This window comes from Delphinapterus leucas, chromosome 2 (assembly GCF_059928025.1).
Source record: "Delphinapterus leucas isolate spDelLeu-1000000601 "Yukka" chromosome 2, BTC_Dleu_Yukka2, whole genome shotgun sequence".
Lineage (NCBI taxonomy): Eukaryota > Metazoa > Chordata > Mammalia > Artiodactyla > Monodontidae > Delphinapterus > Delphinapterus leucas.
In genome coordinates this window covers 166,515,541-166,534,046 of record NC_143130.1, presented here as the reverse complement: position 1 = coordinate 166,534,046, position 18,506 = coordinate 166,515,541, and the positions used below count along the sequence as shown (strand labels likewise).

The following is an 18,506-nucleotide window of genomic DNA, read 5'->3' as shown; positions in this document are numbered from 1 at the left end:
TGGTTATGGGAACATAATAATAATGATGATAACAAACATTTATATAACATTAAGGTTATGCCAAGCACTCTTCTAATTCCTTTATATATGTTAACCCTATGAAGTTTTTTTTCATTATCCCTATTTAGGAGGTGAGGAACCTAAGGTACAGAGAGGCTAAATAACTGCCCAAAGTCATCCAGTTAGTGAGAGATGGAGCTGGTATTTAAACCTAGGCAGTCTGGTACCAGAATCTGTGCTGTAAACCAGACATTGTCAAAACTTTCTACAACATGTCAGATAGTAAATATTTTAAGCTTTTGAGCCATGCAGTCTCAGCTACTCCAGTAGCTGGAGTCACAGCTAATCCAGTTCTGCATTGTAGTGTGAAAGCAGTCATAGACACCTTATAAAGGAATAGGTGTGGCTGTGTTCCAGTAGAACTTTATTTACAAAAAGCAGGGTACAGGCCTGAGGGTTATAATTTGCCTACCCCTGCTTCTAAACCAGTGCTTTTCAAAGTACGTGTTGTGGGTGGGTCCTTGTGATTTCTTCTTTAACTCTGCCGTTACTTAGAATTGTACTGATAGTTGCCAGATATTTGGAGGATTTTCTGCATAACTTTCTGTTATTCTGATTTCATTCTGTCTTTGTCAGAGAACATACTCTGTATTTTAATTTTTAAAAATTTGTTTAGGCTTATTTTGTAATTCACAATTTTGTGATCTTCATGAGGTTTCCTGTGCACTTTGAAAAAATACGGGAAAATATGTATTCTGCTATTTCGTTTTTCTCCTTCTGTTTGTTGTGCTATTGTTGTCATTCATTTTACTTCTTTCATTTTCATTCATTTTACATGCTTTGTAAACTCCATTATAACTGTTGTGATTTTTCCTTAAACAGTTAGTTTTCAAAGAAAATTAAAAGTAAGAAAAGTCTTATTTACATATTTACCATTTGGGTACTCTTCATTGATATGTGTAAATTAAGCCTCTCTTTGGTATCATTTTCCTTCTGCCTGAAGAAACTTCTGGTATCATATCTTATAGTGCTGATTTGTTGATGAATTTTCTCATCTTTTGTTTATTTGAAAAAGACTTAATTTTGACCCAGTTTTCAAAAGATATTTTTGGTAAGTATATAATTCTGTGTTGACTTTTTTCCCCCTCAGCACTTTAGAGAGGTTATTCATTGTCATCTGATATGCATAGCTTCAGATGAGAAGCCCAGGATTATTTTTAAATCTTTGTCCTTACACACCAAAATTCTCTCTCTTATTTGGCCAATTTTAAGGTTTTTCTCTTTAGCACTGGTTTCAACAGTTTGATGCCCATGTGTGTGGATGTGTTTTTTCTGTGTGTGTGATTCATCCTGCTTGAAGTTTATCGAGCATCTTAGATTTGTGGGTTTATGTTTTTTATCAAATTGAGAAAGTTTTGGCCATTATTTCTTCAGTTTTGTTTTTCTTTTCTTCCATCTTTCTTCTCCTTTTGGAATCACAATTACCTGTACGTTAGACCACTTGAAATTTTTCTAAAGGTAACTGAGGCTCTGTTACTTTGTTCCCTTTTTCCTTCTGTGCTTTATTTTTGATAGTTTCTGTTGCTGTGTCTTCAAGTTCATTTATTTTTTCTTCATTGTCTAAGCTGCTGGTAATCCTTTGGAGTGAATTTTCATTTCAGATAATTTTTAACATTTATATTTAAAGTTCAACATGTTTTTCTTTTATAGCTTCCATTTCTCTTTTTATTCTTTATGTGTTTGTTTTAAAATAATTCTGGAGCATCTTGAACATTTCCATCTTAACAGCCAATATCTTCTAATTTTAATCATTTCTGTGATTCTTGGGTCTGTTTCTATTAACTGATTTTTCTCCTGGTTATTGGTCACATTTTCCTCTTTTTTAACATGTTCAGTAATTTTTTTTATTGGATGCTGGACATTGTGTATATTACATTCTGAATGCTGGATTTTGTTGTATCCCTTTAAAGCATGTTGGACATTGTTTTTGTAGGTAGTTAAGTTCCTTGTCGATCAGTTTGGTCCTTTTGAAAAGCTTGCTTTCAAGCTTTTTTCGGTCAAGGCTAGAGTAGCTTTTCCTCTAGGACCACTGGTTTAACTTCACTACTATGGTGTGACCCTCCTGGAATCTCTACTGAATACACAGTGAATTCGAGGATATACCTCCATTCTTGCTATTGGGGATTTGAGTGATCCTGACCCTTTATGATCTCTGGGAATTGTTTGGCTTTAGCTCCCCAGTAATTGTTCTTTTTTTCAGAATTTGTTCTTTGCATGGCCTCATGGATTTCACCTTATACATGCAAACACTGGTGTTCTCAAGGGGACCCATAAACAGATTTTCTAGAGTTCTTTTTCTGCTCTGCAAATTCTAGCCATCTTGGCCTCTCTGAACTCCAGGCTCTGTCTTCTCAAATCAGCAAGTCTTCTGGGCTCTGTTTGGCTTCCACCTTTCTGTGCTATAGTCTGGAAAATGCCACCTAAATGAAGGCTGGGGCAATTGCAGAACTTACCTTGTTTGCTTCCCCCTCATTCAGGGTTTACAGTGCTTCACTTCCTGTTAAGAATGTCCAAAAATATTTGTTTTATATATTTTGTACAGTTTTCTAGTTGTTTATGGCAGGGGGGCAAGTTCAGACCCTAATACTCCTTCATGACCAAAGGCCATCTTTCATGTTTCCTAACCTCTCTCATACTTCTCATCTCACTGTCCCCTCTTTTCAGCTCAGGCTCTTCATCTCCCTCTAATCTCCTATATAACTCTTCCACTGAGGTATTTTTCTCTTTTTTCCACTGAATTTTTAATTTCATTTATTTTTCATTTCTAGAAATTGTTTGCTTCCTTAAATTTGCTGGGATACTTTTTATGGTCTCCCATTCTTGTCTCATATGAAGATATTTTGAAGCCTTAATTTTATTTCTCTACTAATATTAAGCTTATTTTATATTATCTGATAATTCCAATGTCTGATACTTTTCAAGACTGATTGTTCTGTTTCTGGTGACTTGCTGATTCTCACTCATGGTCCCTTATTTCCTCTGGTTATTGGGTGTGGGGGTTGTTTGTTTTAAGTTTATTTTTTATTGACTTGCTACTTGTAGGAATTCTTCGAGGGATGGATTGATGTATCAGTCCTCCATATAGGATTTATATTTGCCTGTGCCACATAGTTGAAAATGCTTGAAAACTCTGCAACCCTTAGGACCACTCTGAATGAAATTTTTCATTTGAAGGGATTCATGATTCGTGTGGACATAGGCCCTACAACCATGTGAAGGTTGTTTGTGGCTACATATTTTCAGGAGGGTTTTTTTCCCCTTCATGCATCACTGCCCCTTTCTTTGAAAAGGGATGGTTTCTCGTTCTCCCTTACTCTGAGGAGTTACTGCTTTAGTCAAATGTCTGCAATTCAAATCCCTACCTTGGGCAGGCCCTAAACTTTATCTCCTATTCCTCTTTAGCCTGAAGAACAAAAATCAGGCTTACCAGGAGTTAGCTGATACCTTTAGAGTAAAGTGGGTATAGGAGCTCTCTTACTTCCAGGATTCCCATAGGAAATCACTTTGTTTTTGTTCTCAGATTTCTTAATTCCTTGACAGCTCAACAGTGCATTTAAAAAGATGTTTTTTCATTTTATCTAGCATTTTTAGTTTTTGGCAGGAGAGATGCTTAGGGTGTTCTGTCAATCCTACTGTTAGAAATGGAAGTCTTTCTTCTGTTTCTCATATGAAGAACTACACATATATGCAAATATTAACAAGATGAAATACATCCAGCCTTTCTCTATGAGGTCTATAAAATATAAGTGTGTAAGTTTTGATGTTTATAATACCCATGAGTAGAATTTGTTTGCCATTTATAATTTGGTTCCTTTTTTATTTGTTTACTTTTTTATTCCCCCTGCTCCCTGGTCTTCTTGGACATAATTCAGCGCTTGGTTTCAGTTGGACTTGATTCAAAGAATGCAGTTTGCGTTTGGGATTGGAAAAGAGGAAAAATGTTATCTATGGCTCCAGGTCACACAGATAGAGTAAGTATTCTCCTTTGGAGTTTCTCATGGGTACTGCGTGGGAAAAAGCCAGAGAAGAGTCAGGAGATTTTATGTTTCTGTGTTTTGTTATTGCCAATTGCTCATGTGTAATTTAAAATTTTAAATGCAGTTATAAATACTCATAAAATTTTAGAATGCGTATATGTATTGTGGTACTCAAAAACATGACTTGATATGTATAGTTTTAGCATAAAACCTTTAACCCAGTGTTTGCTTTGGCAAAAATGATGAGTTTTAAGTTATTCAAACCTAAATTTAAAAATTGAATGGTTCATGCCTAGGCTCTATTTATTATTCAGTTTGATTTATCACTGATTTATTACATATGCATCATAGTTAAGGTGAATACTGTTGCACGTATGAATTTGAAATTATGTTAGAGACCTAACATTTTTCACTTTGGAAACTTGTTAAAAATAAATTCCTTATTCCAAGTTGTATGAAATTAATATAATGAATATTTTGTCTTAAACTCTTTAAAATGTCTGATTTTTTGGTGTATCCGCTGTATTCTGCTATCTGGTAGTCTTTACCATGTTTCTTTGACACCTGTCTGCATAATCACCTAACCTGAACCAACACAGGAGCTACAGTCGTTGATTCTATTTGGGGAAAATCTATGAATCTGTAAAAATTGTATAAAAAATTTTAATGTATTTGCATTTTGGAAAATAAACTTGGTTTTCAGCAGATTCTCAGAGGGGCCTGTTATACGCAAACACAATTTAGATAATTATTAAAGTGTTAGGTACATTTTATTAGACAGTTGTGTATTCTGACTTACTTAGATCAAAGCATTTCACACTTTGGTACTTTGGACTTAGTAAGTAGACTGATTACTATGAAAAATGGTACTGTCATTGGAATTTTTGAAAAGTATTTTTGTGGTTAGTATTTTAAAGGTGCATCAGTATGTTTTTCATTTAATCTGTATATTAAATGTATGGTGAGTTGTTAAATGTTAATTTATAAGATGTATTCTTTCTTCATTATCACTAAAGACTATCACTTGGTAAATTTTTAGAGGTAGTAAGCATATTAGGTGATTATGCAGGCAGATATCAAAGAAACATGGTAAAGACTACCAGATAGCAGAATTGTTTTTTATCTGTTATGAGATTATTTTTCAAATATTAATTTTTCTTTCATTTATTATTAAGTATATATTTAATGCATATTTTATTTCAGCTGGGTTTTTTCTTGTTTGATTTTGTAACAAAAATTGTTTGTGCGTATTTATAATTTATGGAACCTTAGAAAAAAATGAAGCCTGGGGATCTCCAAAATGCAAGTTAGTTTTGTTTGACCCATAAACAATTTTAAAAAACTGAAAACTAGAAACAGAATTTTTACTGTGAAATAAATGTTTGGATCTTTTATGTAAGTAATTCTGTGTGATAGAAAGCTACAAAAATGTTCTCTATTTCTGGCTGTATAAGTGTTGTGTATGTTCTATTAATTATCTTCCTCTTTAGAAATTATGCACTTACCTGCCTCATTCCCTGTTTCTGTTGAATCATTCTTGTTATTTATAGACCAAATTTTTTTAAAAATTAGAAAGAGATGTTAATTTTCACTCCACTAGTAGTTTCATATGGTTCATAGAAACTAAGAAATAGTTTTTATTCCTTATCATTTACATACTTTATTTCTCATAGGATCTTGAAGTGTAGGGTTCTGATTATTATTTATTGAGGAATATTGTTTTATGATATGTAGGGTTTGGGGCTATTTGGGCTTTTGGACAGGATTCTTAAATGATTCTGGAAATAAGTATTTTAACCATGAATCTGATTTGTTTACAGATATTTGATATTTCTTGGGATGTGTACCAGCCAAATAAACTGGTCAGCTGTGGTGTAAAACATATCAAGGTACTAGAAGGGTCTTGCTTTATAATAGTCATGATTACTTATTCTCTGCCACTAAGCACACATCACACTACAATTTAGGATATACACACACACACACACACACACACATATTTGTGTGTGTGTATATATACGTGCGTGGGTATATATATATATATATATAGAGAGAGAGAGAGAGACAGTGAGAGAGAGACAGAGAGAAACAGAGGTGGATGAAAAAGAGATTATTAGTATGTTGCTCTCTGATATTTTCAAAGCTGAGCAATTCCTTTACTTGTAAAGCTTAAAAATAAGAAAGATACACATTTGGAATGATTTGTTCATTTTTGGAAGAAGATAGGGAAGTCAAACATAAATCTTCATGATGAGGGTTTTTGTTCTTTTATGTGGATTCAGGTAAAGTTAATGTTTGCAGAAAGAAAGAAATGAATATGGGGCAGGGCAGGAGTATACACATTAGATAGTTCTGCATAAAGAAGTTAGGCCCAGAGAATAAGTTCAACTTTATAATAAGTAAATTGCCACTTAAAGTAATATGATTTATTAATATTATGTACTTAAAAGATCTTACCTGATCTTCAAGATCTTATTCTAAGACCTAAAGATCTAAGTTTAAAATCTGAAGCCTTAAAGAACTAAAAATGATCACTTATCCATTCAAATAGCTAATGAATGCTTTAATCAATGTATGATTTTTAAATTTAAAAATCTCCGTGATTTCTGTGCATAAGTATAGCTGGTTCTCTTCCTTTCAGTAAGTCCCAATTTCAGTCTATTTTTTTCTTCTAAATTAGTGATTCTCAATTTTGGCTGCATATTAAAATCACCTGGGGGAAATTAATGACACAATATACCTGAACCCCCACTGAAATAAATTGAGACAGAATCTCTGGAGAGTGAAGCCCAGGTATCCAAATGATTTTGATGCTCAGCAGGAGTTAAGAACCATTGTTCTAGAATCCACATCAGTGCTGTCCCATAGAGTAACCGCTAGTTAGATGTGACTCTTGAGCGTTTGAAATGTGACTGCCAGTGTGACTGAAGAAATGAATATTAGCTTCATTTTCATTGCTAACCCTTCCCAACTTTTTAATCTGTCTAAAAGATTATGTCGTTTTTTTTCCAGAAACCTAAGGGAAACACAGCATATTTTTAAAATAGTTTAGTTCAACCCCCCCTTATTCTTACAGTAAGGATTGAAACAGTGATTTATCTGCTATAACATAGCTAATGACAACACTAAGATGAGGATGTGAACATTGAACGCGCTATTGTATCATAAGGGAGTTTCTTAGGTAATTTCTAGTCTGCTGCTCTAATATAGCATCAAAGTACTGGAAATGTTTTTGGTTATATTATGAGCATTCTTTGGTAATTCGATTATACTATGTACTTTTTAGTTCTGGAGTTTATGTGGAAATGCTCTGACCCCAAAACGAGGGGTCTTTGGTAAGACTGGTGACCTTCAGACAATATTGTGCCTGGCCTGTGCAAGGGATGAATTAACATATTCTGGTGCACTCAATGGGGATATATATGTTTGGAAAGGAATTAATCTTATACGAACAATTCAAGGAGCTCATACTGTAAGTATATTTAAATATTTTAAATACTTTTAGGTATTAATTACTTACCTTCTTGTCTTAGAACAAAAGGTTCCATAATATAGCAGACTTTCTGTTCAATTCAGTAACTTGAAAACTACTATTACAATTGAATTAATTTGTCTATTTGTTTTCAAGATTTCAATGAAGAAACATTATGCAATTAAATTAGTATAATTATTATTTTGTTCAAAGCATTGCTTTAGTATGGTGTCTTTTTCATTGTTGAAAAAAAGTTTGTTAAATTTAACCTAAAAGTATCCTAGATTAACCACATTAGAATAAAACTAGTGCTTTTGTAGCCAATTTACCAGTGGGAAATTTGGGGATAGCTCTAGGATAAAATTAACTTTTTAATTTTTATATCATTGATTCATTAAGTGAGTGGCAAAGGAATTTAATTTTTGTACTTCATGAGATTTTCATATAAATAAGTTATCAGGAAAAAAAAAAAAGCTGTTGTTAAAGCCTTTTAGTGTTTAGTCCCTTTTAGGGACTTCCCGGGCTGTCCTGGGTTCGATCCCTGGTCGGGGAACTAAGATCCCGCATGCCATGCGGTATGGCCAAAAAAAGTTTTAAAAACAAACAAACAAAAACCTTTTAGTGTTTTTTGATTTGGGCTTTTTTAGCAGTTGAGTCCCTCACATAGTGAGGGGAGCTAGAGAGCACAGAGCTGCCATATTGGTAGCAGGACAATTTCAAGTAGAAAAGTGATTACATATATTAATATGAATCACTATTCAATATATATTACATATTAAGTATATTAAAGAACCACTTAGAGCAGGACTTGCTTTAAGCAAAATGCCTAAAGACCAGAAATAGCAGATTCTAACAAAGGTTGTGGCAATTCACATTTTCACCATCAATATATAAAAATACCAGTTTCTTCCTCATACTCATCAGCAGAGGTTGTGTCCACTCTTGTAAATTTTTGCTTGTCTTCTCAGTGAAAAATAATAACTATTTGTTTTAGTTTGCTTTCCTGTCTATTTGTGAAATTTCATGTATTTATTGACTAGAGTTGACCCTTGAATAACATGGGTTTGAACTACAAGGGTCCACTTGTATGCAAATTATTTTCAATAGCAAATACTGTAGTACTACACAATTTGTGGTTGGTTGAATCCATGGATACCGCAGAACTTGCAGATATGGAGAACCTTGGATGTGGAGGTCCAATTCTAAGTTTTACTAGAATTTTCGACTACACAACGGTCAGCACCCCTAACACCTGCATTGTTCAAGGGTCAACTGTACTTGAATTTCCTTTTCTATTAATTGGCTTTTCTTATCCTGTACCTTTTTTTGTTACTGTTGTTGTTGGATTTTCTTTCCTTTATTCATATTCAATATTATTCATATTAGGGATATTAACCTTTTGACAGTGATACACAATGCAAATATTTCCCCAGTTTGTTTTTTTACGATATCTTTTCTCATATGAAAAATTGAAATTTTTCCTTTATGCCTTGGTGGGTAACCTGCCACGCTTAAAAAAAGTTCTCTCACAGCCCTAAGTTACATAAGTGTTCTGACTCTTCTAATATATTTGTTTCATGTTTTACGTTTAGAATTTGGTCTGCATGTTTTTGTTTTTGTGTAATTCATTTCTATATGTGGTATAAGGTTTAACTGAATTTTCTTTTATGTTATGCCCATATCATTAAATACCACCTTGGTCACATATTGAGTTCCTATATATGCATAAATTTGTTTCTAGATTATCCTTTGTGTTTTCTGATGTATTTGATTATTCCTATGCCATATCAAAAAAATTTTAAGTGGATTTCTACCATCATATATAGTGTATTTTCTTAAAAAGTATATATTGTTAAATTATTTTATTCCCTCTTCTAGGCGGGAATTTTTAGCATGAATGCTTGTGAAGAAGGCTTTGCTACTGGTGGCAGAGATGGCTGTATTCGTCTTTGGGATTTAACTTTTAAACCAATAACTGTGATTGATCTCAGGGAGACAGACCAGGGGTACAAAGGTAATAACAAAACAAATATCTCATTACTAGGCAAATTCTAAATATACCAAGGGTTGTCGGTTTCTGTCAGTAAACTTAAAAGTATGTTTTGTAAAATAAATGAGACTTATATTTGCTCCTTCATACTGTATACATTTTAATTAAAATCCTTCTGCTGAAGAGGAGAAATTTTGCCTGAAGACCATCTATGTTTAGTGTTATGACAGAGGTTTTTTTCATGTCTAATGCCTGTTATAATGGGACCTACAGAGAGATGTGATAGGTACTTACTTTGGTAACCTTAAATTTTGAAAATATTTTACTATTAGAATGCTAAATGTAACTGTTTAGCAAATAAACTGTTGAAAATAGTGTGTTGAGAGCTAGGGGAACTTTTGTTTAGGATTATTTAAATTCATGTATATGTGTTTTTCCTTCATCCAAATTTGTCAGCAATTAGGAGATAATTTTTTCTTTGGGAGGGTTTTTAAAAATTGATGTAATAAAACAGAATCTTTCACTATAAAAGTAAACGTATTATACACTAGTGTGGTATTATAAGAGAGGACTGGAAGTATTAGATGTGTGACCTTGAGCTGCATACCTCATCTGTAAAATGAGAATAAGAGTAGCTATTTCAGAGAATTAAATGAGCTAATATATGTAAAATATTTAGAAGTGTCTGGCACATAACGATCATCCAGTGTTAACTGTTATACTGTTTTCATTAGTTTTGCTGAGCATTATTGTACTTTAAAGTTTACAAAATAATTTGGCACTTTTTCTTATTTGATTCTTACATTGTAAGTTACACAGGAGCTTAATGTTGACCATACTATATAGATGAGAAAACTGAGGAAAACACTAGCTTTCCTGAGGTTACAAAAGGGATTGTATATAGAAAAAGTAGAAGTCTCTCTTCTTAATGATTTTATGAGCACATTGAAGAAATGAAATATAAACATGAGAAAAGTCAGATTATTATAAGAGAAAAATAATACAGTTCTTGAATTCTGAATAATTACTCTGTGGATGATGCACACTGTTGTTGTAAGCCTTTGGCTGAGGAAGTAATCAGACTTATGACTGATGTTGTCCAGTAAGGAAGAAGAGTGTATTCCCTGAAGGATGGGTAGAAATTAAGTATATAAAAATAGAAATAGTCCACATAGAAAACAGTACAGATAAATGAAGAAAATGTGTGGATCCAAGACTTTCAGATTTCTTTTATCTTATATCTAAGGTATAAAAAATAACAGTGGTTTAGGCAGATTGGCATTCTGTTATTACAGTACTGATCTTAAATACAATTCAATTTGACTAGGTTTGTCTGTAAGGAGTGTTTGTTGGCGAGGTGACCACATTCTAGTTGGAACACAGGACAGCGAAATTTTTGAAATAGTGGTGCATGAAAGAAACAAACCTTTCCTAATTATGCAAGGGCATTGTGAAGGTGAACTTTGGGCACTTGCCGTCCATCCTACTAAACCTTTGGCCGTGACTGGAAGTGATGATCGTTCAGTCAGGTAAGCAATTCATAAAGTAATTGCATAGGCTGGAATTTGAATTTGTCCTTAGGGAAACATAAGAAAAACTTAAAAAAAAAAAACCCTTAGTTTAAAATTTTATCTGCTTATGGTGTAACAAATGAACATAATAGGTGCTTAAAATTAATAGAATTAACAACTATTTATAATATTTGGGTTTTTCTCTTAAAAACCTAAGTTGGAGTTTGTTCCATATCAAAATGTACAGGATTACCTTTTTAACAGCTATATAATATTCCACTGTGTATTGTAATTTATTCAATTAATCTATCATTGATGGGAGTTTAGGTTCTTCCAGTATTGTGCTTCTAAATACACTGCTTGCAGCAAATGTCTTTATACCTTTGCCATTTTTTACATGTGTAAATATGAATATTTCTATGGTAAATTCTTCACAGTGTTCAAAAGACATATGCGTTTAAAATTTTGGTAGATAATGCCTTACACAGAGGCAATAACAATTTACATACCTGACAGCAATGTGTGACAGTGCCTGTTTTCCCACACCCTTGCCAGCACTAATTATTACCCCAAAAGGTGAAAAATGATATCTTGTTATGTTTTGAAAACATGCTTTTCTCTCATACTGAGGGGTCTTGAGTATGTTTTCATACGTTTGGAGGACAGTTGTATTTCCTTTTCTTTGACCTGTCTGTTCAAGCTCTTTGCGTATTTTCCATTAGTACATTGGTCTTTTTCTAATTATTTTAATATAGGATCTAATACCTGTCTACATATGAAAGCAGCAATTAGCCTTTTGTCTATGAGTGGTTTTTAAAGTGTGATTCCTGGACCAGCAGCATCAGCATTACAGGGGAACTTGTAAGAAATGCAAATTATCATGCATTATACAGGACCTTGTATCAGAAATCCACCAATTTGGGGTTTTCCAGGTAGCTGTGATATACACTAAAGTTTGGGAACTACTGGTCAGTGATGTGAGTTGAGGTATTTTTTCCACTTTGATGTCTTTGTTACTTGCTTTTTTACTATGTTTAGGTTTTTTGCTATGAAGAAGTTTTTGTTGTTGTTTTGTTTTATGCAGCTGAATTTATCAGCATTTTCTTTTATGACTTCTGAGTTTTCTAGCATAGAGAAATCCTCCCTAAAGTTAAAAAGTTTTCCAGTATATTTTTCTAGTACATTAGTGGGTTTATTTTTTATGTTTAACTCCTAATCTGTGTAAAGTTTACTTTAGTATAAGAAGTGAGGTGGGGATGCAACCTAATTCTTTCTAGATAACTACTGATATTTTAAATGGTATGTTAATCAATCATGCCATTTACTCTCTCTGTGTTACTTAGTTTTATGTAGGTGGGAGATGTCATAGCTCTGGGTTCACATAGAAACTCTCTGTGGGGCTACACTTCACCCACATGGTTTGCTAGGATCTATTGTTTAGTTTCTTGCATTTTAGGAGGACTGCTGTCATTAGCTGCCGCATAACTATGAAAAAAGGACAACTGGTGCTTTAAAAAGTAACTGTGTTACCTGTAAACTGGGTTCACCTCTTGGTGGGTGTCAAACCAAAAGACACAATCAAGCCAAAGATTGGGAGAAGGATTTATATTACTTGAAGCAAGTAAGGAGAACACCAGGGACCTTTCCCAAACCAGTGTCTCCCCGAATAGCAAAATTGGGGCAGTTTTAAGATAAGGGCATATATTCATGAAGGGGCTTGGGCAGAAGAGAATTCAGCATAGAATTAGGGCAAAAGTCAACAGAGTCCAAGCTTTAGTTGATTGAAATCACAAGGGTCAGAAAAGGTCAAAATCATCATCCATTAGGTTCCAGTTGATCTGGTAGTTGAGCACTTCTGGCTAATCTTTACCACTGAAACAGAACTGGGAGATTTTACAATTGATTTATTATCTTTGCTATTGATAACAGTCATTTGATTCTGCATTCTTTTGTTTCCTTAAGGTCATTAATTACTGAGACCTGTACAAGGACAAGCAGTGTGGCCAGGCTTAGATCACAAAATGACCTAGGCCAAAAATGACCTGTCAAGAAGGCCGTGCCTGGTTCTCTTTCTCTGGAGACTCACTATTCTATCTGCTTACAGTTGCTCAGACTTCTGTTTCTATTACTGGTGGGCAAGTTATTCAGAAAGAACTCTTCCTTTGAAAACAACTAAAAATGCTGGTTAAAATGTAAATCACCTTTAAACTGTTCTTTGAACAGTTTAAAGGAACTATCAGACAAGTTGCGAAAAAAAAAAAGGGAATTTAGGAGCAGTTGTGGGCCAAAGCCACTTTTGCACTGAGGGCATTTTTCTTCCCTTGATTAAACTTGGGCTCTTTATGGCTTTCTACTGGGACATAAGGGCAGAAGTCAAGACTAGGGCTTGCCCAAGGGGAGTAGTCCAAAACACCATGCTAGAACTATAGATTAGGCTATGAAAAAATATCCCTTGCAGATTTATGTGGGGATGGAGATCTTACTTCTTGTTTCAAGTTTTGATAGCACAGGAAGTATATAAAGCAGCTTGATGTTATTATTCAAACAACATTAATAGTTCCAATAACTTTACCACAGTGTTGTTTAAAAAACAAAATTCAGCTGAGTAAATTTGAAGACCTAAATAAATGGCTTTATTAAATGATTCATGAATTGGGCAGCATCCCATCTAGAAAGTAGAGAAGTGCTCTGAGGAGCTGTACAAAATGGAAGGTTTTTGAAGGCAGAAAAAGAGTGGGACAAGAAAGTCAAAAACGAAAGGATTATTTCAGGCAAGGTCACCTTCCTTTGAGGGAGGTGGGGGTTGGGGGTGGGGGTGGTGGGGGTGATCAATCTATCATGCAGATTACCTCATTACTGTTGATCAGGAAATTCCAGACTGATTGGTTTAAAATTCCACTCTTAGGAGAAGCTGAAACTGCAGTTAGGTTAGTTATTAAGTTTTGGTTTGTTGATGTGAGGCTTAGCACAAGTGACTCCATTTTGGGCCTGTTGTTTCTTTTCTTTTCTCCCTCCCTCCCTTCCTCCTCTTCCTTCCTTCCAACGGTTTCAAATAAGTTCTGCTTTTGCCTTATAATTTTAGGTTGAATTTATTAAGAAACAGTATCAAATGTGCAGCAAAAGATAATTTCTAAAGCCATTCAGTGTTTAATAATGGTAGTTGAGGGAGTTCCCTGGCAATCCAGTGGTTAAGAGTATGTGCTCCTGATGCAGGGGGCACAGGTTTGATCCCTGGTCAGGGAAGTAAGATCCCACATGCCATGCAGCACAGCCAAAATAATAATAATAATAATAATAATGGTAGTTGAGGGCAATTTTGATTTAGAAAAATTTCAGTCTTGGCTCTGAGATCAGAATATCATAATAAAACTTTACCATTGCTAAGCCATCAACCTGCTGTGTGGGCAAGTCAGGATTTTTAGCTACTGTTCCTGATAAAAACTCAGAAACAGTAATGGTTAAATCCACTGGAGAAAATGAAGTTCACCATTAACACTATTGGTTCTAAAACACATGATTCAAGTGTGTGTGTGTGTGTGTGCACGCAAAATACTTGCAAAAGAATAATACAGTGAATACTCATAGGCTTTAAACAACTTACATTTTTAAGTAAATTTGTAAATTTGTCCAAGCCATTTTTCCCCATACATATTTTTATACCCCAGTGTGGTGTAAAAATACATTGTATTGGATTACTGCTTTCTCACTAATGTCTTTGAAAATATTCTAGCCTGTAGTTGTTTCATGCAAACTATTCGTAGAAGCTAATTCTTTATCACTTCAAACTTGCCATTGACTCGTCAAATAAACAACTGAGTTGTATTAGTAACATCTGTTGACTTACCAAGACTCAAAGAAAACCACTCAAAAGTATTTGCCTTGTTTTAAATTAACTGTTGGTGTTATTCCCAACACACTCAACTCTTTAAGCAACTGTTCTTGCCAAAAGGCTAATTGTCTTAAACAAGTTTTTTTTTGGACACATTTCTTCAGCTACTGCAATCTAAAATGATTTAGTTAATCCATTACCAATAGACAGCTTTCTTTGCTTGTCTAACAAATGAGCCACTCAGAAACTTACTTTTGTAAGTAAAACCTCATTCTGCTATAATTTTAAATTTCTGATTTTTCTGACCATTGCTCTCCTGTGAGTTGAAAATATTGTGATGAGTACTTAGTCTGGTAATGTTAATGTATCTTTGTATTCTGTCATTGCATAATAAACATAATGCATTACCATCTAATTCAATAGCGGTGTAATCCACACTCCACTGTGCCTTAAAAACACAACATTCGAAGTTCACTTTTCTCTTTTTTTTCTCTTGTTTTGACATGATGGGTTTCTGCTGGAAATAAAAAATAATAAAATGCCATGATGTGACAATACACATAGGACTCAGAATTCTATCAGGTTATAATTGTGTCACTGCAATTTGTAGAGCACCAAAGTAGTGCAAGGTGATCTGTGTCACATACCATCTACTGTCTGTTTTGCAAGCGCTCAGGTCCACCTCTGTAGTATGAAAGCAGCCATAGACAATATGAAAACAAACCAGTGTGGCTGTGTTCCCATAAAAATTGATCTATGGACACTGAAATTTGAATTTCATGTAATTTTCTCATGTCTCAAAATGTCATTCTTTGAAAAATTTTTTCAACCGTTTAAAAATGTAAAAGCAAGGAGGGGGATCAAGATGGCAGAGTAGGAAGACGTGGAGCTCACCTTCCCCCACAAACACGTCAAAAATACATCTACATGTGGAGTAATTCTCATGGAAAACTAACTGGAAACTGACAGAAGAACTCCCATACAACCAAAGCTGCAAGAAATATTTTCCTATAACTGGGTAGGATGGAAAAAAAAGATATCAGGTCAGGACCTGCACCCCTGGGAAGGATCTGAAAGGAGAAGGTCTGCATGGAAGGAGCCTTGCCCTGGAGAGCAAGCAGGTTGAGCTACAATCTGGGCATCCCAGTCCTAAGATCCTGCGCAGAGGAGACAAGCCCCCTTACCTTCTGGGAGAACCACTGGGACAGACAGAGGGGCTTGAGCAGCCTAGACTCTACTTGCAAGGAGCGTGCACATGCTGACTTGCCAATAGTCAGGGTGGAGAGAGCCCTGCACTGGTGTCTGCCACCTCACCATACTCCCCAGTCTGAATGGGGCAAACACCCTGGCCCCGCTTGCTCCATACCACAGCCTGGCATGAGATCTGGGCCAACCAGGCTCTGGGAAAAGACGCAGAGACAGACTGTGGGCCTGGGGTGGCAGTGACCCTTGTCAGCCCACACAGGAGCATGCAGCAGTTGGTCTCCCAGTGAGAGTGCCCTGTTGCCACTCACTGCACACTGCAGATTAGCGTTAGATCTGGGGCAGACAAGTCCTGGGAGAAGACTGCCACAGAGGCAGCCCCTATCTCTGGCAGCAGTGCAGCCTCAATTCCTGCAGCCACAGTACCCTGACCCCCAGCCTACTCCACACTACAGCCTTGTGCTAGATCTGGGACGAACACAACAGAGGAAGGATGCAACCTCGGCCTGCTTCTAAGTGGAGCCGCAGATGCCTACACAGGCGGCATGTAGGTCCTCTGTGAGTGCACAGGCCTCATTTGCTTCAGCACTCACTTCCTTTGGGGCAGGGCACACACTCAGGGGCAACAGAGCCCGGTCAAGCCTGACCCTCAGGGCTTCTACTCCAACAACTGAGGAGCAGACCCTGTCCCTGACAGGGTGGCAATAGCCATGGAGCAGAGAGGGAGTCCTGCCTTATGCCCTGAACAGGCTTTAGATCCTCCAGCACGAACTGCCACCCCCCTCCCCCCCACCCCCACCCCCTCTCGATCAAGATGATAATGGCCAGCATACCCTGAGGAAAGATGTGGCTGGCATTCACACCAAAACCATCCCTTGCACCAAAGGCATTGGACACACATAGTCTGCACAGGGACACTCCCACATAAAAACATCCCTATAAGATTGTAGTCAATAACAGTCTCTCCTAAATTCATAGAGACAGAGAAAGTTAAGTAAAATGAAAAGGCAGACGAACAACTCCCAACTGAAAGAACAAGAGCAATTCCCTGAAAGAACAAATAATGAAAGAGAGCTCACCAGTCTACCAGACCCCAAGTTCAAAAAGGTGGTAATAAAAATGCTAACTGAATTAAGAAGGATTATTGATAGGAAAGCAGATCACTGTAACAAGGAACTAGAAACTGTAAAGATAAACCAGTCAAAAATAGACAATTCAAAAAAAACAAAAGGACAACTCAATTGCTGAGGTAAAAACCAGTCTAGAAGCAACAAATAGCCAACTAAATGACACAGAAGAATGAATAAGTGATCTGGAAGATTAATTAATGGACACCACCCAATCAGAACAGCAGAGAGAAAGACAAATGAAAAAAAAAAAGCAATATATGAGGCCTATGGGATAATATAAAATGTGCCAAACTATGCATAATAGAAGTTCCAGAAGGAGAAATGGGAGAGAAGGGGATCGAAAATGTATTTAAAGAAATTATAGCTGAAAACTTCCCAAACCTAAAGAAGGAAACATACACAGGTACAGGAAGCACAGAGGGTCCCAAACAGACCCACATGTAGACATATCATAATTAAAATGGTAAAAGTTAAAGAGAGGGTTCTAAATACAGCAAGAGAAAAACAAAGAGTCCATTACAAGGGAACTTCCATAAAGATAACACTGATTTCTCTGCAGAAACTTTGCAGGCCAGAATGGAATAACATGACATATTCAAAGTCCTGAGGGAAAAACCTGCAACCTAGGATACTCTACCCAGCAAGATTATCATTTAGAATAGAAGGAGGGATAAAGAATTTCTCAGACAAGGAAAAATTAGAAGATTTCAGCAATACTACACCTATCCTGAAAGAAATATTGAAGGAGCTTCTCTAAATAGAAAAGAAGCAAGAATCTATAGGAAAGGGAAAAATCACAATAGGAAAGGCAATATATAGTAAGGATTGAAGGTCACTTAAATGAGCAAGATGTAGATGAAAAAACAGTAAAAAAAAAATTGTATAAGTGATTATGATTATAATAAACAGTAAAAAGCATGAAAATGTAAAATAGAACATCAAAATTATGAAATGTGGGGGAGGGGAATATAAAATGTAGATCTTGTATAATGTGTTTGAACTTGAATGACTGTCAGTTTAAAGCAAGTAGATATAGTTATGAGTCAACACACTAGAACTCTGTGGTAACCACAAATCAAAAACATGTAATAGGGGGACTTTGCTGGCAGTCCAGTGGTTAAGACTTCACCTTCCAGTGCAGGGGGCCCGGTTTCAATCCCTGGTCAGGGAACTAGATCCCACATGCATGCCACAACTAAGAGTTCACATGCCACAACTAAGGAGGCTGCATGCCACAACTAAGGAGCTGTTGAGCCACAGCTAAGGAGCCCATGTGCCACAACTAAGGAGCCGGCAAGCCGCAACTAAGGAGCCCACCTGCTGCAACTAAGTAG

The 18,506-nt window shown here is 35.7% G+C and overlaps 1 protein-coding gene across 1 annotated transcript in view; it reads left to right on the top strand.

The window, feature by feature from the left end:
* EML5 (EMAP like 5) overlaps positions 1–18,506 on the top strand; it is a 159,088-nt gene that overhangs the window by 36,532 nt on the left and 104,050 nt on the right. Inside the window, exons 3-7 of the mRNA XM_089906279.1 lie at positions 3,933–4,031; positions 5,858–5,926; positions 7,324–7,509; positions 9,388–9,523; positions 10,827–11,028. Coding sequence (XP_089762405.1) covers positions 3,933–4,031; positions 5,858–5,926; positions 7,324–7,509; positions 9,388–9,523; positions 10,827–11,028 — 692 coding nt within the window. The remainder of the gene's footprint in view (positions 1–3,932; positions 4,032–5,857; positions 5,927–7,323; positions 7,510–9,387; positions 9,524–10,826; positions 11,029–18,506) is intronic.